General features: G+C 36.7%; 1 protein-coding gene across 1 annotated transcript in view; it reads left to right on the forward strand.

Annotated features, from left to right (window-relative positions):
- The window catches only part of pde3a (phosphodiesterase 3A, cGMP-inhibited), a 127,822-nt gene that overhangs the window by 99,609 nt on the left and 1,907 nt on the right, over positions 1–26,306 (forward strand). Inside the window, exons 5-17 of the mRNA XM_028464470.1 lie at positions 4,459–4,704; positions 11,194–11,339; positions 12,322–12,437; positions 12,517–12,760; positions 13,115–13,191; positions 13,836–14,032; positions 14,134–14,265; positions 14,418–14,529; positions 15,714–15,821; positions 17,716–17,909; positions 18,923–19,126; positions 20,893–21,054; positions 25,406–25,646. Coding sequence (XP_028320271.1) covers positions 4,459–4,704; positions 11,194–11,339; positions 12,322–12,437; positions 12,517–12,760; positions 13,115–13,191; positions 13,836–14,032; positions 14,134–14,265; positions 14,418–14,529; positions 15,714–15,821; positions 17,716–17,909; positions 18,923–19,126; positions 20,893–21,054; positions 25,406–25,646 — 2,179 coding nt within the window. The remainder of the gene's footprint in view (positions 1–4,458; positions 4,705–11,193; positions 11,340–12,321; positions 12,438–12,516; positions 12,761–13,114; positions 13,192–13,835; positions 14,033–14,133; positions 14,266–14,417; positions 14,530–15,713; positions 15,822–17,715; positions 17,910–18,922; positions 19,127–20,892; positions 21,055–25,405; positions 25,647–26,306) is intronic.

Below are 26,306 nucleotides of genomic sequence, written 5' to 3' on the forward strand. Positions count from 1 at the left end.
TTGACTGGTCACTATCACAATGTAATACAGAGATACCAATCAAACAACTTAGAAATGAACATAACAATCCTTTTCTTTTTGACTACGGGAGGAAACATTTCCCACTGCTCTGTAGTTTCCGTCTTTTAGTTTAGTGCAGGGGTCTGCAACCTGTGGCTCTGGAGCCTCATGTGGCTCTTTCACTCTTTTGCAATGGCTCCCTATAGCTTTGAAAAAATATTAAAAAAGATGGTATTGATGATTAATGACATTAACTTCAAATAAAATTATGGCAAAACAATTTGTTAAATTTTCATTATTCAATGACTCAGCCTCCTTCCGACTTCATCTCCTGCAACATCTACAGACCATCAACTTTCCTTGCACCTGTGGCTAATCTTAAATTTTATAATCTTGGTAAAATAACTAAACTAACAAAAAGACTATTCTCGAAAAAAATAGAGATTTTGTTTGTGTGGGGACAGATTTATTTAACTGTCAACATGCCGACTTAATGTGCACGCTTGATATGTTGCGAGAAATTAGCAGTTAGCATGTGTTGACCGACATGGTCACGTGTTATCAAATTCAAGGTATATTTTCAAGCCCTTCAAATCCATTAATTCATATAATGATTTGATATTATTTTAAGTGTATGGAATTTTATACACTTCATTGTCTTCATTGAGAAGGTATTTTTTTTGGCTTTGTAAGGACTTTAATCCAGGTGAGATTAGGCAAAATGGCTCCTTTGAGAGTAAAGTTTGCAGACCGCTGGTTCAGTGGGAGCATCACTAACCTTCCCACTAGTGGCACAGCCATTCACAGCACGAGTGCAACATACAACATCAGTGTGACAAAAATCAATCACCGTCTTGAATAAATCTGTGGTGTCAAACATATGAAGGTAACTAGTGCAATAATATGTAGAATTTTGTTTTTTATTTCTGCTTTTAAATATGTCTGAAATACCTCAAATCAAAATTCAAGTGTTAAGAAACTTGTCCTTAGCTGTCATGTCTTATGTGATTTTTATTTTATTTTATAGATGACAGTTATATACTGTATATCCATCCATCCATTTTCATACCCGCTTATTCCTATTTATCAGGGTCGCGGGGGTCTGCCGGTGCCAATCTCTGGCTCTCATAGGGAGCTGGGCGGGGGTACACCCTGGACAGGGCGCCAGTCCATCACAGGGCAACACAGACAGATAACCACTCATTCACTCCTATGGGACTCCAATCAACCTTACAGTCATGTTTTTGGATTGTGGGAGGAAGCCGGAGTACCCGGAGGAAACCCACGCAGCACGGGGAGAACATGCAAACTCCACACAGAAAGGACCCAAGGGCTTGAACCCAGGACCTTCTTGCTGTGAGGCGGACGTGCTAACCACTAAGCCACCGTGCGCCTTATATACTGTATACATTAATAAATATTGCCAACCTGTAGTACTTTTTTCCACCAGTTGGGTGAGTATAAGCCTATTTACAGCAGAGCCGTCCCTGAACTCATTTTTGTCAGCCTCTACTGGGAGCAGAGTTACTTACTAGTTCACTTAGAGGTGAAACACTTGAAGATGTCATCTTCTGAAATAACTATACACTTGTATTCGTCCCGTTGACGCCTTGATTTTAGCTTCTTTTTTCCAATAAATATCCCTTTTTCCTAATTTTAGTCCATTTTTGCCAGTTCTTTAACCATTTTATTGCCACTTAACATCCAAATAAGCTACCGTTTGCCCAATAAATAACAATTGTTTCCTTTTTTCCCTACATTTTGCCTCTTTTTGTTCCACGTTTTTGCCCTTTTTCCTATGTTTGTCAAGTTTTGCTCATTTAAGCTACCTTTGCCATTACATACCACCTGTTGCCTCTTTTTTGTAATTTTTTTTTGCCACTCTTGATTACTTTTGGCCCATTTTAGTCACTTTTCACTCTTTTCTTGACACATAATTTTTGCCACTTTTGGACCATTTATGCCACTTGTTACTTGTCATCGCTGTTAACTCTTCGTTTACCTTCTCTGAGCGGCGGCTTTGTCAAATGGCTGGCTTTGAGAAGGGAAGAATAAAAAGTGAGTGTTTTTATTGGAGTGGGGGTGTTGCATCCCCCGCTTCCCCTGCAGTTGAGACGTTCCTTCCTCATCGTACCGTTTTGGAGATATTGAAAGGTTAGACGATATTGCTGAAGTGGCATAGGTTTTCCCATTTGGGACAAACAGAAGCCAGGCCTAATATCAAGAAAAAAACATATTTTACTGAAGGAAACTAACAGTAATAAGGCTTTTGAGAACATATATCTTTTTGAAATCTTAAGTCCAACTTAAGTCACTTGTTTATGTTTTAGGGAGCTTTTATTTTACATCTTAAACAAAAGAAAATAGCAGGTGGTGAAATTATTCTAAAATCTGTTCCTATTCATTTATTATAGCTTTGATCATTCATTTACTTATTTAGGGATGGGATTATTGTTATTGGTATTATTATTTTTATGTATTATTCTGTGTTTTCTGTTATAATATCTTGCATTTATATTTGAACTAAACATGCAATTAAAGATGGAACTGAAATGAGTTTGCTGTGTTACTTATGAACCAAGCACAGGTTGTTGTTATTTGTTCAAGCTGCTGTCTTGTTTACACAGATCAGCTCATGAAAAACATGTGAAATTACTACTGCCCTGGACTTTATTCTGCTCCACATCCACATCTTTGCCTCTCCTCTATGAAATATAGGACTTGCTGATGGCTGAACATAACAAATGCATTGATTTAACTGAACTACAGTATATGGGGATTTCTTTGGTCCACATGGGATGTTGGGCATAAATGACATGGATAAATAAACATATTTACTAATCTGACTTTTTGGGTTATTTAAACTTGTACAATATGATTGTGTGTAACTTACTAAATTCCATAGAATATTTACTACAATACAATAAACCACAAAACATTGATATTCTGCTCTCAGATGAACAAATTTAGCTGGTCTGACATATGTTATTTACGTATGCCTAATCAATTACAGTCACCATGTTGACACATTAAAAAAATGTGTTACTATTAAATAAAAAAAAAGCTTTCCACAATTTTATTACATTCAGTCAACAAGTACATTTTTTGATGTTGCTCAAACTTATTCAATTACATTTAATGTATATTTGTTCAGCACCAATTAAAGCAATAAGTCATCTTATAGCACTTGTCACAAAATATAAAATCGTGAAGAAAAACTCAAAAATTCCGTAACTGGTGAAGCTGTGTCTGCTCTGTAATCAGCACATTTATAAAGTATTTTTCTTTCACTATGTTAAAGACTTTTTTAAATTATTGTTTATTGCAAAGAATTACACGCTTCATCCTAAGTACTCACAGTATGGTGAGCTCATTATGTACAGCTTTGAATGGAAAATTACAACAGTGTTTTATCTCAGTCTTACACAGATTAGCAGATATAAAACTCTCTGTGCAGAATAAATGTGTCTCTTTTGCATAAACCTTATTCCTGGAGGTGCCACACCAAATCTGTAACTTGCAGGGTTGAGGTCAGTTATAAGTGTAGTTGATAGTTAATTACAATTATGGCGTTATTATAATTGCAGCAGTAATTGAAAACATCTGTTGCTGTTGTCATCATGATTGAATTGTAATTGAGTTCAGATAATTGACTTTGTAATTGAAATTGACATAGAAGTTTTAAAAAAAAAAACTACAATTTAGTTAAACGCAAAACTGGGGAACCATGTTCCAGTTGTATGGCTTACACATATGTAGTTAACAATCATTAAAATATGTTTCATATCAAGTTTTCTCACTACATTTCAGTGCTGTTGAATATCATTTCATCTTTTTTTTAACAAAATAATAAAATTCAGGGGTGTACTGACAGAAAAAAGGCTTAGACGCCCTCATCAAAGACATTAATAGCAATATTTGCCTTAATTAGAGAGCCAAACAAGGCAACAAAGAGATGGAAAACAAATTAGATGATGGATATATTTTTTTATTGTATTTTACAACTGATTTAAAACATGGGTCAAAATGAGCGGTTATCATAAGAGATGCTAACAGAAAGCTAACACAAGAGGAAGGGTACGTTTTATGGGCTTATTTATTAAAAGCTCAGTAATTGTGATTAGTTTAATTTGAACTTTAGTAATTGAGAACATAATTGTAAATATTTTCAGTGGAAAAATTATTATTATAATTTTAGTTTTAATTGGAAAAAATGCTGGTCACCGTAATCATAATTTAGTTGTAATTGAACATGGATAATTGAAAATGTAATTGACTCCAACCCTGTTGGTTGCTTGTTAAACAATAATATTCTGTTATATATTTTAGTGACTAATGTTTTACCTGTAGGTGGTGCTGCTGTAGTAAATTTGTTTATTTAAAAAATCTAAAAAAAGCGATGTTTGAATAGCTTTGCCTCAATTGTTCTTCTTCTTCTTTCTCCATGTTGTTTTTTAGTCGTCGGGCACCAACGTGGTGGTGGACATCGCAGTAATGGGTGAAGCCCACGGTTTGATCTCAGATCTCTTGGCCGACCCGTCCCTGCCGCCCAACACCTGGAGCTCTCTGAAGGCTGTCAGCAACCTGCTCAACACCCAGATCAGCCTGCAGCCACTGCATCGACCACGTGTTCCTGCAGACGCATACACCTGTTCAGACTCTGAGGACGGGCCTGAAAGAACAGAGCGACTGGCCATCCCAAAGGTTCTCATCTCTCTCTCTCTCTCTCTCTCTACATATATATAGTGCAATATCAAGGTTTAATCACAATGCTGTCTTTTGGCATCAGGGATACAATCAAAAAACAACCTACTTCAACTCTACACACACATTAAAGTTACAGCTTTATAATCCATTCATTAAATCTAACACATTTTTTAGTTTTGCATTGTGCAAATTACACATGTTGTTTAAGTTGGCCTGACATTTGCCTCGACGTGACAAAGATACATCTTCAAATAGAGATTTAACTATTAATCGTAAGGCAGTTAAAAATCGATTCATAGGTATCACGGTTCACATCGATACTCTGAAAATTGAATCGCAGTACTTTTTTTAATAATTAATTTTTATATATTCCTTCTCTTGTCCAGCATTGTAGGCAGCGGGCGGAATCTGTTACTACTTTCTTTCTTTCTGGCCGCCTTCTACTCTTAAACATGTTCATAAATGATTCCTTACCCCTTTAGCAGCGAAAGAACATCTGTAATATTACGTGAATATCTGTAAAAGTCACATTTTTCTATTAGCTCTGTCTGCTAGCGCATAGCATCTCTTTTTCACTGCAAGAATTACTGCATGCCAACCGACCACTGGGTTGCCAGCGCCCTCTGCTGGTCTAAACAAATATTGTTAAGGCACAAAATACATTTTCAGTTGTACTTTTAAAAAGAAAAAGAACTATTATGCAGTTTTGCATTGTTTACTATAGAACCAGAATTTAAATTAATAGGCTTCTTCTTCATTTGAATTTTTCCTTTATTCATTTCATTCAAGATTTATTTTTAGTTAAATTGCATTGTTTTGAATAGTTTATCAAGGGATTCTTTTGACAATGAAAAATAAAAGGAAAATAATACAGTATTTTCTAGTTTTTTTTTCCAAAAAAAAATAAAGGAATATTTTTCAGTCATCAATTGTCTACAGTCCCATTTTGTAAAATAAATCGTGAGAGAATCGTATCGTGAACCCAGTATCGTGAATCGAATCGTTACATCCCAATCTCCAAATAATCACACTGTAAATGCATTTTAATACATACTGTATATTGATTTTTTAGGTTAGTGTCGACAATAAGATAACAATATTTAATAGTACTTTATTTGTCTCACAATGGGGAAATGTTGTATTCCTGTTTCAAAGGGAGAGCCAATGTGCTGCATTTAGCACTGGGCAATATATCGTGATTCAAAATATATTGAGTTTTCTATTTTGACGATATATAAAATGACATATCTTTTTTTTTACTTGTTTTGATTTATACAATTACACAGTACAAATCACATCGTACAAGTATTTAATATTATTCATAGAGTACATCTTTACAATGTTTCCATATCTCTGTGATATATATTTTATAGCTTATTCTGTTTTAAAATACTCGCTGCTTTCACTACTTCTCAGAACAGCATGAAAAACAAAGTTAGATGAATTAATCAGTGCGTCCTAACCCAGACCTTCCCTATAAATAAGCCACACTACAAAACTCACTCACACGTGCTGTCTGTTATAGGAGAAAAAGACAAAAAGTGGCACATGTGCAGCAGTTTGTTAATACATTTACCAAATTTAGCCCAGAATTGTCTTTCTGGTACGACTTTATTGAGTTAAAAAAAATACAGAGATTTATATCGTATATTGCCATTTTGAGAAAAAAATAACGAGACGTGAGTTTTGGTTCATATCGCCCAGCCCTAGTTGCATTGTCAAAATGTTCAAGTGTATAGCCAATTATAATCTATAATCTATTAATGCTCTGTAGCTTCTTATCCTGACGACAGGCTCACTCAGGACTCAAAGACAAACCCTGGACACATCACTGGTTATTTGCAAATTAAAGAGGCATGTAATCACTTTCATTCATTTTTAAAGAACCTTAGAATATGTAACAGTGGGATTTACCTTTGGGAACCACACATACTGCAACACTTAACCACACAGCCATTGACTCACTTGGTCACTTGTCATGCACTTAACATGAACTCTATTAAAAAAAACCTACATTTAAATGTGTGCGTGTGTGTAACAGATTAGAAGAGATAAGACACTTTTCTTAATTCACTCTGGACGGTCCAATAAACAGATTAAATAGGCTTGAATTGGACTCTTAAAGCTGATATCCGGAGTTTCTGAGACATCTATGTTTATGTGTCATTCTTTTGAAATAATCTTTTACTATGGTCTACTGTCGGTGGTCATTCATATACATAAATGTATATAAGTCCGTCCTTCGTCCTATAAACCCCTATACAAATGAAAACAAGCGCAGAGATCACCCAGCCAATAGGCTTTGACTTCCTGTTTTTGAGACTGTCAATCAAATTGAATGTAGAACTGTGCACGGAAACAAGGCCGCGCGTCACAACAGCAAACAGGTAAATATGATTTTGGCTCTTACCTAACCCATAGACCTATATCAATGTGATCCGATGCAACCTTGTTATGTTCACGATGCGCGTGCAAAAAAGTAGAGGCGTGGCTTCTGGTAGATTGGCAGAGGCAGTGGGAGGAAGTGAAGCTGTTGAGGGCGGGACATCGCAACGTTTCTCAGAAACTATTTGTGTTTATTGATGTTAACTTCACCTCTTAATGTTTAAAAGCATCTGATTACATAAAGACTGAATTAAAAAAAAAAAAAAAATTAACATTGTGTTTTATTAATGGTCATTGTGTTGTGGGTATCGTCCTATTGTTGTGTGTAGCTGCACTATGTCAACGATGACTTTACATTTAATGAGGTGGCGTGCATGATTAAATGTACTGGTTACTGTAATGGATGGATAAACACATTCTGTAATGAGGTTGGTTTGTGCTCTTGTGTAAAACGTGTTGATTTATCTCTTAGATGTTGGTGGAGCATCTTTGGTCGTCAATCACTGCCTTCTTCTTTACTACGTTACTTTTCTCCTGCTTTGTACGTTCTCATCCTCCATGTTGTTTAATCATAGTTTTCCGACTAACACATTGTCATTCTGTTATGTCTTTTGTATTTTGTGGACTTCTTAAGTCTATAGACACAGTGATGCTGTTGTGGTTGACACTGGGATCCACTGTAGTTGTTGCCTGAGTCTGCCCTACGTGGCTGCTTAGGGCCCCGCGGCCACCAGGGGGCCACCCCCACGTAATGGCTGATTTCTTTAACCTGTTATTTACAGTAAACTATACCTACTTGTTAACACCCCTCATCATTCAAAAAAACACTGTCAACATCCCTATGATGTTGAATCAGCATCTATCTCCAGCCGACATCAGGCAGATTTCCTTTGATGACATTATAAAAGACTTTGCTTCTCAGAAAAACAAACATATTGTCGATAGCAAGAAGAAAGAAAATACAAAAAGTTGTTGGAGATAATAAGCTGTAATGTTTTTCTTTTAAGTTCTAAACCATTTTTTTTACATTTACCACTTCATAGATACTATTCATATTTATGTTGTTGCAAAGAGTGTTTTTATTTATTTTATTTATATATGTATTCGCGTTTAACTTTACTTGTCTTTTTGCAATGATTACCTTGTTCACTGTGTTTCTGTAGAATAGTCAAATAGTTCTGTGTTTGAAGTATATTTAAAGGATTCCCTTATGTAAATACATTATTTGCTTATTGAAAATAATCATTTATGAATACATTATTAGAATGGCGCTACATACACTTTATTTTTCCCTCAAGTTTAAAGTGTTTTGTCAGAGTTAATGTTATTTAGAGTGTTCAACACTGAGAAAAAATGGAATTCATTCATTTGGTTTATAATATCTGCTTTTGTGTTCTTAACGGTCCATAATTGGCAGTGTGGGGCCCACGAAAGGTATCCCACTTAGGGCCCCAAGATGTCTAGGACTAGCAATGAGTTTCCCAAACTTTATTGCCCCATGTACCCCCTGAGCTCATGTTAAACATTATTTCTCGTGTGTCGTCCAACATTAACCTTGAATTTAGGCCTTTTTATTGATTTCTTTCAGATGTTTTGCTCGTTTTAGAATTTGAACGTCACTTTTTTGTGTATTTTAAAGAGTTGTGCCACTAATTATTCTTGATGAATGAGAAAAAAAAAGTCTGTGTGCGTATTAAAATAAATCTACAATGTTAAAAAATAAACTGACAAATGTTTCTGTGGACCTCCTGAGAGGTGTTCAAGTACCCCTATGGGTACACGTACCCCAGTTTGGGAACCACTGTTCTGTAACAGCTTAGACCTGCTGCCCTTCGCTGCCTGTCAGTCGTCTGCCTCACACGTGCCTCGCCGTCGAGGCTGCATCTCAGTGCGGTAATAAGAAAAGACAAACACAATCAGATGTGTTACAGTAATTGTGCCCATGGAAGCAGAGCTCTGTGTGTCTGAGTAGTGTCAGTATTTAGCTGAGTGCGCACCAACAGGATGCACATCAGCTGTATTCCCAGGTGGAGCTACAGTAAACACAACCTCCATTACACTCTGAGCCCATAATGTGGACGTAACACTGATGCAAAGCCTTTGTGGTGCTTTCAGATGTTTCACAAGTCAGTGTTTCAAATGTGTACAGGCACTTAAAGGGACAGGAAGACTAAATAAATCGTGCAATGCAGTGTAGGATAGCTTATCAGGGGAAATAGCCAGCAGTTTGAACACCGTCTGAGTGCACTCTAATGCTCCACACGTGTAATGAAACTCAATGAGATGCTGCCTCTGTTTAGATCCCTGGGGATTTGTGAGTCTGCATGTGGTCGTTGGTGCAGTTCCCATTTTAGCTCAGTTGCATTGCCCTGTTCAGGGAATCGCAAGTGATGACAGAACAGCACGAATGCAAATAATGTTGGTGACTGAGAGACATTTTTACTCCGGTTTTTGACTCAGTTTATTAAGAAAGATTCATTTTTGTTCTAATCTGAAATAGATTAGGTAAATGTTGGCCAAAGATTAGCTTCTTAATCATTTCTATTTCTGTTACAGTTTCATAATAAACTTAGTGTAAGCAACATGTCAAGTCTTTGGATTGCAGTGACATATACAATGAAAAGCATTCAAAATAATCCAAAATGTACCATTAGAAGACTCTTAATATCGATGTCTATTAATGTTTATAATATTTCTGATAGATGAAGAGTGGGAGTTATAAACTTACTCTGTAGAAAAATAGAACTCTTGCCACTGCTGTGCAGAGACCTTTAAAGGGACAGGGGCACATGGAGCGCGAACCAATGTTTTTGTTTCAGCCTCCTCTCCTGACGATGCGTCTCTGGAGAATGAAATATGATAAACTAGTGTGACGCACATAAAACACACACACACACACACACACACACACACACACACGCACACACACACACACGGATACATGGCTACATGGATTATGTGACTGACTGAGGATAGATCTGTACTATTATTATTTAGTTTTATTCGTTATTTTGGGCCACATGAACAGACTTTCTCACACACACGCACACACACACACACACACATTTAAAAGATAACAGAGTCTTTAGAACTTTGGTATTTCAACTTTTGAACTTTAACTTTAAAACTTGAACTTTGTCTTTAGAACTTGAACTTACGACAGCAGACAGAAGCCTGAGGTTCAAGTGTCAGCTTTGAACAAATAATGTCTCCTTAGTGAAATATTAGAACAGCTCTGTTGTATTAGCAGCATGTCGCTGTCATTAGCTGAGTGAACTGTGTGTGAGGATTGGTGGAATCAGAGTTTGTTGTTAGTGGTTTTTTCTTATCCATGTCACATCATATCAGAGTTATTCTGCCACAGTTTGGATCTCGTTTACTGTTTTAGCTATTTATTTATTTTTTTGTTTGTTTCAGGCAGTTTGTTATGTATAATAGTATTAATTATAACTTAAAATACATTACATCGATGGATTAGAAGTGGGTGCTCATTGGGTTAAGGTTTGGGTTGCACCATTGTAAGTGTGTGCATACACGTGAGGGGTGACATGGTAATTAAATGGTTTTATTTGCGTGAGTGTTTAAATTGTCTACCAGAGTTTTGCGTGACTTCGTTTTTAGTAAATCTATAAAGTACAAACACGCTGTTGATTTTATTTTTGTGGACCTTAAATGAAAATTGCGCATTCCGTGAAACAGGATGAATAGCTGTTAAGAATAAAGTGTGCGTGTCACTTTCGTCCACACAGAAGGTGTTTCACACAATGGACACTGTTTCATCACAGTCAGCAATCAGGTTCAACTTTTACTTTTGTTCGTCTCGTTTGGATGGAAAAGGATTGAAGTGTTTCTGCTAAATTCACGACGCCTTCTTGCGAGACATTTATCTCGGAATAGTGGAGCATAAAACGCTCTTTATGCCGACGTAAATGATTACCTGGAAGGTAATTACAACAAACTGAATGCAATACACTTGAGTGCACAACCAAATTAGACGCTGGTAAATCCTGCCTGCGTCCAGTAGCACAGCCGTGTAATGTACACGCTCCTCACTCAGGGTTTCTAAGCGTGTAAACATCTGTGCACCACTGTTTACTGCAGCGCCTCAGGAGGAGTCTGCCCCCCGGGTTGCTGAGGAGGATTTCATCAACTTGGACCACGACCACCTCAGCGACAGGACTGCCCACCATTGAGCCAGAACCCGCACGCAAGGACCGCTCAGCCAGCATCAAACACACAACAGACAGGTATTGATGTTGATAATAATATTGATATACTGTTTTATTTCAAACAAATGCAATAATACAAAAAACAATATTACAATAAATGTAAAAAAACTAAAAATAATTACATATATTACTGCATACACATACTTTTTCTTGTTCGAAAGGGAGTGGGTGGAAGTATAAACGTATTAGTCCCACCCCTTTTCCTACATTACAGTAACAAATCAATCAATTTTCAGGATCCTTTTTTCCAGCCAATGCTGCTGTTAATAAATTCATTTTCTAATTTTTATACGATTTTGATTGAATACACACAAAAAACATATGACACACTTTCAAAATTGTCATACAATATACATAATATACATAAGAAAAGACTTAAAACTCACCTTTTTACGCAACCTTATTTTAACAGTTAATGCCTCTTTTTAGTCCTGTCTCTTTTTAACAGCAAATGCTTGTTTTTAGTCCTGTCTTTTAATATATGTTGTGTTGTTTTGTTTTAATCTTGTAGCACTTTGAGATTTGGTATCAAATGTAAAGTGCATTACTAATAAAATGTATTATTATTATTATTATTATTATTAAAGATGTTTTCTTTATATTTTCTTTTAAATTGCTTGCTATTTTTACACTCTTTTTTCCATTACTTTTCCAGAATCTTATTCCACACAATGATACACAAAAGCACATTCACAGCCCTAAAATGTGTTTTACTTCTCTGATTATAAGCCTCTTCCCTCTCAATAAAGAGCTTTTGAATGTTTTTAGGTAATAATTTATTATTGGCCTTAAGTACAACTTGAAGAGTTTGAAAAACAACTACATTTGCAAATTTAAGTAACTTTGACTTATGGAACAATGGGTTCGTATGATCTAAATATCTGACATTATGTATATAACATATTGCTTTCTTTTGAAGTTTAACTATTGATTGTAAATCAGGGACTGAAGTTTCTGCATCAGTCTGGCTGTTATTGGTTTTTTTTTTTAATGATTTTAGTGAAGCATGGAGGAACTCAATGATGATCAGCATTTCAAAAGGCCGCTCCATGTCCGCCTCCTGTGCTGCCTCCATCACTTCCAACCACCTCTGCAGGAAACCAGTGGGAAGACCAGGTGTGTGATTCCATATCACACAGTTAGATGAGACACTTTGGACAAGGAGACGGTGATTTACATCATTCCTCTTTTTCAGGTTTCCCCCCCTCCAACGTATCACCTCTGGGCTCTCCGTGCCCATCTCCTCCCACCCAGGGCACGCCCCTTCCCAGTCCTACAGTCAAGACCTGCACGGTGGAGCTTCCTGATCCGGCAGGGCCTTTAGCAGAGAGGATAGCAGCCTGCCTGGGCCCAAAGAGCCATCACAGAGCCTTAACTCACAGCCAGAGCGCCCCGAGCTCCACCACCACCCACTGGAGACCTCCATCACTCTGCGTCAGGTAAGAGTAAAACACGTGATCACCAAACACATCAAGTCTTGTGTTATCTTTCTTTAAGCTTCACTTACCTTGTTGGTTATACAGTATGTCTGTGTTGAGATGACTGGAAATGAGTCACTTCATTAGTTTGGAAAGGAAGGTTGCCCAACTGATCAGATAAAGCCCAGGGATCACAATGGACCTCTGTGTGTGTGTGTGTGTGTGTGTGTGTGTGTGTGTGTGTGTGTGTGTGTGTGTGTGTGTGTGTGTGTGTGTGTGTGTGTGTGTGTGTGTGTGTGTGTGTGTGTGTGTGTGTGTGTGTGTGTGTGTGTGTGTGTGTGTGTGTGTTTTTCATGTGTACGTGCTCTCTGCCAGCTGTGGTAGGCCGTTCAACACTCGACTGAACCATGCTGCAGAATTACTCAGCAAAGGAGAAAGAATACTGCATCCAGGTAAATAACAGTTTCAAATAAAAGGATGTTTTGTGCATAGGTATCCAATCTGACTAATGATCCTGACAATTGTTTAAGGTTTTTTTTTTTTTTTTACAAAGCAGACTAAACGATAAAATATCATAGATCAAATATAGATTTAAAAAGAATTAAACAGAGCAGTAATTGAGAGGTTCCTATTTATTTATCTTCCAACCTGCCAGTCCATTGCTGGGAAAACTCTCTTTTATTCATACAGGCAATACATACATATATAATGTATATATACCCGATTCCCAGGAGAAAATCTATGCAATCACAGGGAGAACATGCAAACTCCACACAGAGAGATACCTATGTGTTCGCCCCAGGCCTTGAGTTAAGCAACTTGTTGCTGCGTGACAGACATGCTAACCGCTACAAGGAAAATATCTCTTCAACGTTTGGAGCAAATTGTTGTGAAAAATCACGACAAAGTAGGAAAAGGACTTGTCAGTAACTGTAATCCAACATTAAAGTGTGTGTGTTTTACTTTCTACTCTGTAGGTTAAACTCCTAAAAATGGAGTTGGTCTCTTTCTTAAGGTTCTCCTTTGACAAGTTAACCTGCTAATACATTTAATAAAAGGCAGAACAATTCCCTGTTTTTTTTTTTTTTGTTTTCAGATGAGCATGCTATAGCTTCATCAGACTATGACAGCACGTACGACAGCACATACGAGACCAACCACAGTGACAGCAGCGTCTTTGCACAGACTGAAGAAGAGGGAGAAGGAAACAAAAAGCAGCCTGAAGCCTCGTGTTGTGTCAGGGAGTATCAAACCGAGGACATTGTCCTTCACCCACTCCTGCCATCACCAGAGGTAATCACACAATGTACAATTCAACATCCTAATGGCTTTGAAATTCTAGAATGTTACAGGAATGTTTAGGTTGCTCTAAAAGCTTCACATTTGCCTGACAGGAAAAGCCGACTTCAGAGGATTTGACGATGCCAGGTTTGGACTCTTTGATGAGTCAACTCAACAACTGGAACTTTCCCATTTTTAACCTTGTGGAAAAAACACATGGAAAGACAGGCTGCATCCTCAGCCAGGTAAAGCCTCATCTGAAAGCACATTTTAATAAATAAGTCACATGCTCAACATTGAAGTCTAACACATCGAGCATTGTTAGCTCTGAAACGATCACAAATGTGTTTTTGAAGACGTGTTTCCAATCTTTTCATTCGTTTTCTTTGTGTTTCAGGTTTCCTATAAACTGTTTGAGGACACGGGTCTGTTTGAAACCTTCAGAATTCCAGTACAGGAGTTCATGAACTACTTCCACGCTTTGGAGAACGGATACAGAGATATCCCTTGTAAGTTAAGTGTTCACTTGATTTTGTCAGCGCAACGGATTATGCTAGATTTTTAACAGCCACTAGGGGGCGGAAACATACAAGAAATTCCCTTTTGAACAGCCAACCTTGCTTTATTAGTTAGTTAAAAAGCTGTTTTAATGCCAATGATGTAAAATAAATATAAATAATTTCATTTTTCTATTGACTATTACATTGAGTGCAGATATGAATATATAGAACATTTAACAATATTTAACTTTTTTTATTAAGGCCCTGTTTACACGAGAACGCTCACAGGTGAAAACCGCAAAATATTTTCCCAGATGTCCGTATCGTTTTGACGGCGCCGGGGTTTTCGTGAGGTAGAAACACAAGAATCCCAGACCACCATCCAAAGTGGGAAACCTGGTGACGCTCTGCTGTCTCGCCACCGTGTAAACAGTATAAACGGCAAACTGCGGTTCTCGTTGCAAACAGATGACATCACAGGCAGAGGAGGTAAACAAAGCACCAAAATGACTACCGAGCTCCAGCTAGCCTTAGCTGCAGTAAATGCTGTACGAGAGTTGTGTCAGCAAGTGTCACGACTCCTATTAGAGGCGGGAGAAGAACGGAGGAAAACACTCCTTCACATCCACAACATTTTTGATGGACCGGAGAAGCAGCGGAGGGATTGACAGGAAGTAGAAAAGAAGAAAGGTTCTACGTTGCCGCCTAGCCACCCAGCGTGCACATTCCATGGATAAATAAGGGAGTTTCACACACTTTAGCGTTGTCGTGTGCACGCGGAATTCCACCCCAACACGCTCGTGTAAACGCAGGATTAAAAGTGGAAACAACTTTCGCCACTTTCGCGTTTTGGTTTGAGAGCGTCTCTATGTAAACGTGGCCTAAGTCCGTAGGTTTCACATTTGACGTCGCGCACGTTGCCCCGATTTAACCTGTAATATCAAGTTTAAAACTTGAGTAAAATGAAGTAAAAATCTCTCCTTTGTAAAACTTGATGCCCAGGGGCCTAGTGTGCCCTCCTTTGTTGAATGTTCTGATCCCTTTCAAAACCCTTCAGGGAGCTCATATAGTGACAGCCTATTTGAACAGCACATTAAACATTTATTAGCAACAAAGCTTAAATTAATCCCAATGAGATTTCATCCTAGAATGAATCAGTGCATAGAGTTAGCGTTTTATTCTCATTTCCTTAGATCACAACCGGATCCACGCCACTGATGTGCTCCATGCAGTCTGGTACCTCACCACCCAACAAGTGCCGGGCCTGCCGGCCCTGCTGATGGAGAATGGGATACATAATGGTGCGTACTTTATAATTATAGTCTGGTTCTAGTTTAGTATTGATTACCTGTGCAATTCAAAGTTACTCATTGTGATACGGAGCTAAAGATACCACTAATTCTCATATTTGTCTCATTATTTGATGTAGGCTTACACTCTTTCATCCGTCCCACACAGATCACATGTTTCACACATAGTAATGACAGCAGGCAACATGGGTTTTTATTTAACCACTGTCACAAGTACAATGTAAATGTTCGGGCTCTCTTACGATTCTTTTAATTTGCTATTTTTATTTTGTTTGACCCTGTTCTCTGTTAATGCTAGTTTTTAAAGAAAAATATATAAAAATGTGTTGAGTAGTCACTGTGCGAGGTCAATATTTAGATGACATGAAGTGCAAATGTCAAAGTAGAGGGTGTGAACCATCAAAGTGTGGCCATTTTCTTTTTAAAGACGGGTAAATACTCCAGTTTGCACAGCCTTATCTCATCCTCTCATATCTCTGTCTCTGTGTTTAAAATAGATTTCAGCTTTAGAATACAGTAAATCAACCAGAAACAGATCAATAAAGTTACCCCTGGTTACCAGTGAGGTTCATGGCACAAATTCATCTTAAACAGAAAAGGAAACTGTTTCAGTCCACAGGGCCAACAAATAGACACACAGTTGTACAATAGTTAGATCAACTGAAATAGTTTCAACTTGTTTTCAATTTATACTGTTAAGTTCTCTCTTTAACACAATTCATTTAATTGACACGGACTTGATCATTTAATAGTTTCCAAATCGTTTTACAAGAGTTCAACCTAAAATAAGGGCAAGTCATCTTAAAGTTTTTCCGACTCAATAATTTGTATAAACCAAAAGTAAAGCACTGCTCCTTTTTAATCTTATTCTATCACCTTATTTCCTTTGGTTCCATTAAAGCTGCAACACAGAGAAGCTGTTAGGGTAAAAGGCCTTGCTCAAGGGCCTATAGCAGACATAGGCAACTGGCATAGGCCCGGTGGGTCACAAGCAGCCCTCGGTCTAATTTTGTCAGGCCCCCAAAAAAAAATTGTAATTCATGAAGTTGGAAGGTATATGAAGCCCAACATAGCACACAAAACTCCAGAAACACAGAAAACGACAGCAAAATGCACAAAATGTCAACAAAAGAACACAAAACGATAACAAAGACACACTAAACAACGACTTCAACACAAAATGACAGAAACATACACAAAATGACAACAATAACACAAAAATATAACAAAGACACACTCGATAAACACACAAAAAGGCAACAAAAATTAGCCTTATTGACCAGAAATAGACAAAATGAATGTAAAAACTACTGAGCTCCTCAAGGGACACGGATATATATATATATATATATATATATATATATATATATTTTATTGCGTGCTCCCGGAGAGCGTGGAACCTTTACGTGAGCGTGTGAAACTAATACGTGAGCGCGTAAAAGTCCTAAGGGAACACGTAAATGGCTGCGTGCTCTGCTCGTAAGGAGTTAATCATGCTAGAGCATCTAGTAAAGCTTTATTTCAGCCTCAGGGTTTAGGGTTAGGGTTAACAATTACCTTTATGTGCTCACTTATGCAATACTAGTATCACGTGCTCACGTGTAACTTTTTACGTGAGCACGCAATGAAAAGAAAAATATATATATCCGTGTCCCTTTAGGAGCTCCGTAAAAAACACTCAAACTCAAACTCTTTGTTCTTTCCTGTGTTAATGCTCAGAATGGTATTTATTCTAAATGCTAACATGAATGTTGATAATGTGGCCCTCGTATCAGCTAATCACATTTTTGTGGCCCCGCTCTGATATAAGTTGAAAATGAGACGTCACATCTCAACAGGTATGAGTGGACGTCCGTGGTTTGTGATTCCACCTTGTGTTCCACAGAGAACGGCCTTACAGCAGGTTCCACAGGCTTCCTGCTGTCAAAGATGAACTGTGTAACGGAGGAAGGCTATGGATCGCTGGCTGGTTTGATTCCTGGCCTGGAGCTCATGGCCCTCTACGTAGCTGCTGCCATGCATGATTACGACCACCCAGGGAGAACCAACGCCTTTTTAGTGGCAACCAGTGCACCGCAGGTAAATCAATGTGGGTTGAGCTCTGGTGATGGACACTAATATATATTGCAGTTTAATACAGGAGGTTAATAAATATAATGAGGTTAATATGTATCAGAGCATATTTATATCTGGATAAATCAAAGGCACCGTACATTTCAAAGAGGATTATAGTCAAAACAAGCACAGTTAGAGAGCAGGTCTAAGACCAGAATCAGTAGTTGTTTTCAGACTGGGAGAAGAGATCAGCTTCCTTTATAATTGATACTAAATCCCATTTCATTATAAGCTAATCATGACGATGATGTAATCTTTTAATATAATGCATTTGTTTAATTAACTGGTGAGCCAAATAAATAAAATGGGCTTTAGTTGAGAAACACATCCTTATTATCATGAATGTATTATATGATTGAACCAGTTCAAATGTCTCCTGGGCTAACAATTCATTTGTGAACATGTAAGTTCAGATATTTCCCGTAAAATTAATTTCACAAATTAATATTTTTTTCAAAACCTGAACATTTTATTCTTTATTTTTATCTTTTTTTTTTAAATTAAAAACAAAAGAAAATAGTATGCATGCTACAGAACTTTTAATCAAAGCGGTTTTAACAGCAAATGTAAAAGTTTGCTTTGGTTACTCTTGCTTTGCCAATGTGTGACAGCAGTGGTAGGGTGCTGATTCCCTCTTAAAAATAAATAAAACATTCCATAAACAAAAAAATAAATAGCAATATAATAGAAATAAAAAAATCCACTCTGTAAAACAATTTTATCGCAATGATAACGCAAAGATATCAACAATACAAACTTCATTTAAGTGAAGATAAACATTTTTTTAATTGATTTAAAGATTTTAATGATTTTTTTTTGTCTCTTTAATTGTGATTTCCTACTTTTGAGTGAGAAAGCAGAGGTTGTGTTGCTCTGACTTTAGATTGTTTTCTGTTACTGTTACTCTGACAGTGGTCTTTTCTAATTTGTTCATTGTTTCATTGGTAATTATTTTAATCATATTTGTCCCTTTCTAGGCTCTTCTTTATAACGACAGATCGGTTTTGGAAAACCATCACGCCGCATCAGCGTGGAACCTCTTCATGTCTCGACCTGAGTTTAACTTCCTCGTCAACCTCGAACACGTGGAGTTCAAACGTTTTCGCTTCCTGGTCATCGAAGCCATCCTGGCCACGGACCTCAAAAAGCATTTTGACTTCCTTGCAGAGTTTAATGCAAAGGTATTAAAAAAAAACCATCAACTATTTATGATTGGAGTAATTTAGTGACAAATGTATGTTAATTATTGAACAATCATCTGCTATTGGGTTAGCTTAGTGCGCCCTGCAGCGACTTGTACCACAAATAGATCTTCTGATATTATTGCTTTAGAAATGAAATCATTGAAAGTTATTTAAAAAAAGAAAAAAACATCAAAAAAATTAGTGGGAAAACAGTATTTTTTCCTAACTATACATTTGTCAAACTACATAAAAAACAAAACAAAACAAAAAAAAAAAAAAAATATATATATATATACATTTTTTTTTTTTTTTTTTTTAAGGGAAATCAACAATAGTTTGGAACTATATAAAGAAATCAGATTATTGATGACTTTTGGACATGTTTTAGAGCAGCGGTCAATGAAGAGTAAAGCCTGAGCTTAAGGTTTAACAAAAGACGCTGCATTTTTATTCATTCTACTGTCAAAGTTAATATGATCAATTTTTTTATTACTTCTTTTCATAGTCAGTATTAAATTGTATTTTTCAGCTTTTCTTTTGAAAGCGCTAAGGCCAAAACTTCTGAAAATGCATTTTGTAAAAAAAAAAATGAAACACAATTTAATGTTAAAAAAATTGTAATACTCGAAATTAAATTTCTGAGTGAAGCCTCATGACCATATCATAAAATGAAGATTCAAAGATCGAGTTAAGCTCTTTTATTACTGTTATCATGATAATAGGACTTTTCCACCTCACCTTTATCCAAATTACAATCATAAGTCCTGTTTCAAATATGTAGGATTGAAAAAGTTTTTAGAAAATGAGCCAATTCTTCCCATAATTACTTAGTTCATGTAGACCAGCGGTTTTCAACGTGGGGGTTAAACCGGACCATTTCAAATCAAATAATAGCCCTTATGAATGAAATGAAAGAAACCATCTTTCAGTCACAGAGTAGAAGCTGCAATCACTTTTTTGGCAGGTGGAAAACAGCCTGTTATTAGTTGTTTTAAGGATTTTGTAATACATTAAAAGGGCTTGTTGGTCTATAAACTATCAAATATACAGTAGTTGTCATGAATAAAATCAAGTCATCTTGAGGAAGAAACCTCTTTTCGGCCACAAGTGGGCGACACAGCATTAACTAGCTGTGCCTGTATCCACTTTTTGGCTCCACACCGGAAATCCCATTATATAGTGTATAGTGGTGCACATGTAAAACCATGTGATGTGGACTGAACTATTTTCCAGATGTTAATGTAATTATATGATTTATTTGTGCTATTTAGACTTCATTTAAGAGGTATGAAGAGAGTTTTTGTTTTCATTATGTTTCTGTTATTTTATGTCCCATGATGTGTATTTTTAAAAATGTATTTATATATACTTATATATATATATATATATATATATTTTTTTTTTTTGTTCATTTGATTCCTATTAAAACACTTATGAATTACTGCAGATTGTTAATTGCGCTTTTTATTAGAAAAAAGAAAAATGAAATATAAAAACTGTTTTCTTTGTTTTTATTTGATTGCTGTTCAAGACACTTTGATAAGAATGACTGTATATTGTTAATACAGGCTACAAAGTTATTATTTTTACATTTTTGGTTGGTGGTGTGCCTTGGGATTTTTTTTCCATAAAAAGATGTACCTTGGCTTAAAAAAAAGGTTGAAAAACACTAATGTAGACAAGCCACACAGGCTTTAGTTTATAAAGTCTTATTCCTATTATTATTATTATTATTATTATTATTATTATTATTATTATTCCAGGTGGGCGATGACGGGGTTTCGGGTATCGATTGGACCAATGAGAACGACCGGTTGTTGGTGTGCCAGATGTGCATCAAGCTGGCGGATGTCAACGGGCCACTGAAGTCCAAAGAGCTTCACCTGCAGTGGACAGAAGGGATCGTCAATGAGTTTTATGAACAAGTACGTTTTTCAAACGTCTTCGCTTTGTTCACAGTTCAAAGATGCAAAGCGGGAGATTTGCAGATTTTGCTCCGTGCGGGAAAGGTGACGTAAATGAACAACAACAAGGTGGTTTTCTATTTTGCACACTTTTCTATTTAAGAGGAGACAGGATTAGAAACAGTCTTGTTTAACAAAGAGCAGGACTGATCTTGTGATGTTCAGTTCCACCTTTTATGAGTTAGTGTGAGGTTCACACAGTTCTGTGCTAATATTTGTAAATAATAATAATATTGCACAAAGACGGATATGATTTGTTCCCTCTTGGTTAAAGTGCACATAGACATGTTTTGTTCTGAATCAGACAGTTTGCATGTGAAAGGATGTGTACATGCAAATATAGTCTGTATGTAGCAGGGGTGTGTTTATTGATGGGGGAACACACAGATTCATTTATTACAACAAACTGAGAATATGAATAATGCATATTTATTAACTGTGGGGAAAAAAAAATGTATGGAAGTTCCCTCAACTTCTCCTGTCTACAGTATGCGATCATAATTCTAACCATTATCTAACCAAGCAAATGTTAACAGTTTATTTACAGTGAAGTAACATATTTAGGATTAAGGGATCGTCTCTAAAGAATGAAATCATAACAAAAGTTTTGATCAGTAATATTATGTACATCTTAGTCACGTTTTTTGATTCATTTACAAAATAATTTGTATTAACATAATTAAAATAAATAATTCCTAAAAGTTGATAAAATGTTCAGAGATAACAACATGTTAATCTGTATCTTTAACATGTTTGTCCTTTTTAGCTTTAGCTTTTGATATTAAAAACTGTGTGTATGGTCCTCATTTAGCTTTGGTCAGCAGAGGGAAACCATACAGTTTAACTCTCCTATTGTTACATTACACACTCCCACATTTATTTCTATGACCTGTGCACATGATAAGAACTTAGATAGTACTGTTAGATAGTACTGTTTCTCAGAAACTGTGAATAAAGGTTCTATGTGTGCCTTTTTCTTCTAAATAGTTGAGAATTACTCAAAATAATATTCTTTGAAGCTGCTGCTGACCTGCTATGAACTTTTAAGTCCTTAAAGATAAAAATCTTATTAGGCAGCGGGTTTTGATTATTTGCCTGGCAACAACATCATAACCGGTGGAAGTTGATGACCTGATAAGTTGTTTCCCATACTAATAGCTTCTGTTTTCATTACTCTAAGTATTAAATGGCATTAGGTTTATAGAAAGATGGAGTGGCTTTAGAAAAAGTTTGTAGTCACATGGTGGTTTTGGCCTATTTTCTTCTTATAAAGTGTAAAATGAGTCAAGGTGTGAATCCAACCCTTGTTGAGCAGATGGTGCTTGTGCAGTGAGCGGATGAGAATGTGTATGCTTTTCTTTTCTACACAGCTGACTAGAATGTGACATGTTTGTGATCTACAGTCGCACGTCTGAAGTGTACAGACGGAGCGAGGCTCTCAGTGGGAACAGTTAGTACAGTAGCAAAGGTACAGTGTGTGCAAACACGCGCGCACACACAAAATGACACCCTGCAATGCATGACTATACGTTTAAAATCCAAATGAAACGTCTGGTAATAGCAGTTTTTCTTGCTCTGCACAGACTGAGGCTTTACATATGCACACAGTGGTTGTTTGCACTGACGTCAGCCAGGAGTCAGGTTGCCATAGCAATCAACGGTTTGGCCTGTGCTTTTCTTAGAATGAATGATGGATTTTATATATATATATATATATATATATATATATATGTATACACACACACACACAGTGGGGCGAAAAAGTATTTAGTCAGCCACCAATTGTGCGAGTTCTCCCACTTAAAAAGATGAGAGAGGCCTGTAATTTTCATCATAGGTATACCTCAACTATGAGAGACAAAATGAGAAAAAAAAATCCAGAAATTACATTGTAGGATTTTTAATGAATTAATTGGTAAATCCCTCGGTAAAAAAAATATTTGGTCACCTACAAACATGCAAACAAGCAAGATTTCTGACTCTCACAGACCTGTAACTTCTTCTTTAAGAGGCTCCTCTGTCCTCCACTCGTTACCTGTATTAATGGCACCTGTTTGAACACGTTATCAGTATAAAAGACACCTGTCCACAACCTCAGACAGTCACACTCCAAACTCTACTATGGCCAACACCAAAGAGCTGTCAAAGGACACCAGAAACACAATAGTAGACCTGCACCAGGCTGGGAAGACTGAATCTGCTATAGGTAAGCAGCTTGGTGGGAAGATTTCAACTGTGGGAGCAATTATTAGAAAATGGAAGACATACAAGACACTGATTATCTCCCTCGATCTGGGGCTCCATTGAAAGTCTGTGTTGCCCAGCGACAGCACCAAAGCATCACTGCTCTAGAGGAGATCTGCATGGAGGAATGGTCCAAATTACCAGCATCAGTGTGTGAAAACCTTGTGAAGACTTACAGAAAACATTTGACCTCTGTCATTGTCAACAAAGGGTACATTACAAAGTGTTGAGATGATTTTTTTGTTATTGACCAAATACTTATTTTCCACCATAATTTGCAAATAAATTCATTAAAAATCCTACAATGTGATTTTCTGGGGGGGTTTTTTTCTCATTTTGTCTCTCATAGTTGAGGTATACCTATGATGGAAATTACATCTTTGTAAATGGTGGCTGACTAAATACTGTTTTGCCTCACTGTATATAAGATGCTTGTATCATTTAAAAGTTACATTTTTTGTTGTTGTTGTTCTTTAACATTATTAGGATTTAAATTTAGATCAAACACATGAAACGCTGTCTTTGCTGTCAGAGATGAATGACGTTTCTTTGTGCATCAAAAGGATGGATGTTACTGGCATGTGTTTGAGAGATGAAGGAAATGCACAGCTCTACTCCACTTTGGTTCGTCAACATTTAACTGCACTTCACATTAAGTCAGCTTGAAAAAACAACCAAATCTTAGTTTCAGATGTCTTTATTAGAGCATTTTCAGGCAGTATATAAACATACACAGTAAGTATGCAACAAATCAACTTTTGTGTGCTCTTCTTTTCTTCAAGTGAAACAGACAACATACCTCTGACTAAAATGAACATCAGCAAATGATTGAAATAAAATGGTTCACTGATAAATCACAAAAGTAACTAAGGAAATATATGACACTGGGGAGGAAGAGGAACACACATACCCATCCACCTGACCACACTATCATTATGGAGTATAATGGTGAGTTAGAGATATTAAAATTAACAGATTCTCAGAAAAAGGTATTGTAATAGAGGAGACCATACCTCTTCAAAAGAAGAAAGACTATCTACAAGTAGGGTTGTCCCGATACGATATCGGTCCGATATTAGCCTGAAAACGAATATCGGATTCAAATTTCCGGATTTTCCAATTTTTAAATTTTTTTTTTCAAATTCATTTTTCATTTATTTTATTCAATTGTAGAATACTGTAGATATTATGTAACCAATTGGTTAATAATAGTTAGTTTTTCCTCATACCTACTGTTGCTGTTTGAATAACATCAAGCCTTTTTTAACATTCCACACTACAAAATAAGTAATTATTATTTTTTATTAAAAAAAAAAAGAGATAATTATTATTTTTTTTAAAGTATGTATGAGTCATGCTGATATCAGATCAATATCGGTATCGGCTGATACGCAAGGCTGCAACATCGGTATCATATCGGAAATGAAGGACATCCCTCTCTACAAGTGTGTATGTTATCCGTTCTAAATGGAGAGTATTTGTAAGTTCACCAAGTCACATTTTTATAACTAAAATCCAATCTTTGAGAAAAGTGTGTAATGTAACACATCTATAGAGAAGCACAGGATCTGCTGTCATGTTTAATTACTGAATGTAAAATCTGCACTCCACCATCACTGCTGCAAATCTCCACAGGGAGCCTCATCTGCATGGCTGACACCTACAGAAGCAGCCAAGCTGAAACGGACATTTTTCTATTTGTAGTCTACTTGACCTACTTCTAAGATCCTGTACCCACGGGCTGAGAATCTGGTACTTTCTGTGCTTGTCGGTTGAGTTGTGTTCAGGGATAATTGGATGGTTTTCTACCTTAGAAAAAGACATTTAATGTATTCATCAGCCTGAAAACTATGCTTGTTTTAAAAACACATCTGAGATTAGTTTTTACAATGTTAAATAATGAATTAAAAGTGTTTAATTTAAAAAATGACACATAAAACGACCCCAGGGCATACTGTACAGACTTTGGGATATTCCTCTCACATTGCTGCCACCATTTTTTCCCTCTGTATTTATACCAGTTGAACATTCTGGCATAAAAAAGTTTAATATGTCTTCACCTCATTAGGGGGACGAGGAAGCTGGCCTTGGCCTTCCCATCAGCCCATTCATGGACCGGTCAGCGCCACAGCTCGCCAAACTACAGGAATCTTTCATCACTCATATAGTCGGACCCCTCTGCTCGTCATACGACTCTGCTGGTCTCATGCCGGGTCACTGGGTGGATCCGTCTGAAGGAGAGAACGGACAAGATACGGAGGAGGAAGATTTGGCTGATGAGGATGCGTCAACAAGTTCTGGTCACTCCCGTATGTCACTCTCTTTTCTTCTAGTTTCTGTGACGATCATGGAAAGTGTGTAGGCTCTTAATAACAAACTGACAACTGAGATGAGATTTATTTGGAGATTAACATAAATCACATATCAGAGCTGTTTATCGGTAAATAATGTCATTGCTTGTCTTCACATGTAAATTCTGGTAAAAAAACATAAAGAAATTATTGATTTGTACGTTTTTGAAAGAAGTCCCATACCAATTCTCCTCAAGTGATACAGTGAATTAAAAGTAGCGATAACCTGGAATTGTAACAAACCCTGATGTAATTTCTTAAAGGAAAAATGTTTTTTTCATTGCAATAGAGAATTGGTACTGTATGTGCTAATGGTGTACAAACAACTTATCATGGAAAGGACAAGATCCTTTGTGCTCACATTACAAGGCTTTAATCAATGAAAAAAGGAGCTCGTTCCACAAAACACCAGGACACAAGAATCAGTGGCGAGTTTGGAAACTACTCAAAAGTTACATGCACAGCGTTCAAATTGTTTACACTACTAAAAGATTAACACTGTCCATCTGTTTGTTGCTGTTCGCTTTAAGGAGAAAATGGCAAAGCTTCAAAAGTTATCAATCGATTCATCAGTCTTCAGAAAATGAAAATTGTTCAATGTGGTCATTTCTCACCAGT

The sequence above is a fragment of the Gouania willdenowi genome, chromosome 13 (assembly GCF_900634775.1).
Source record: "Gouania willdenowi chromosome 13, fGouWil2.1, whole genome shotgun sequence".
Lineage (NCBI taxonomy): Eukaryota > Metazoa > Chordata > Actinopteri > Blenniiformes > Gobiesocidae > Gouania > Gouania willdenowi.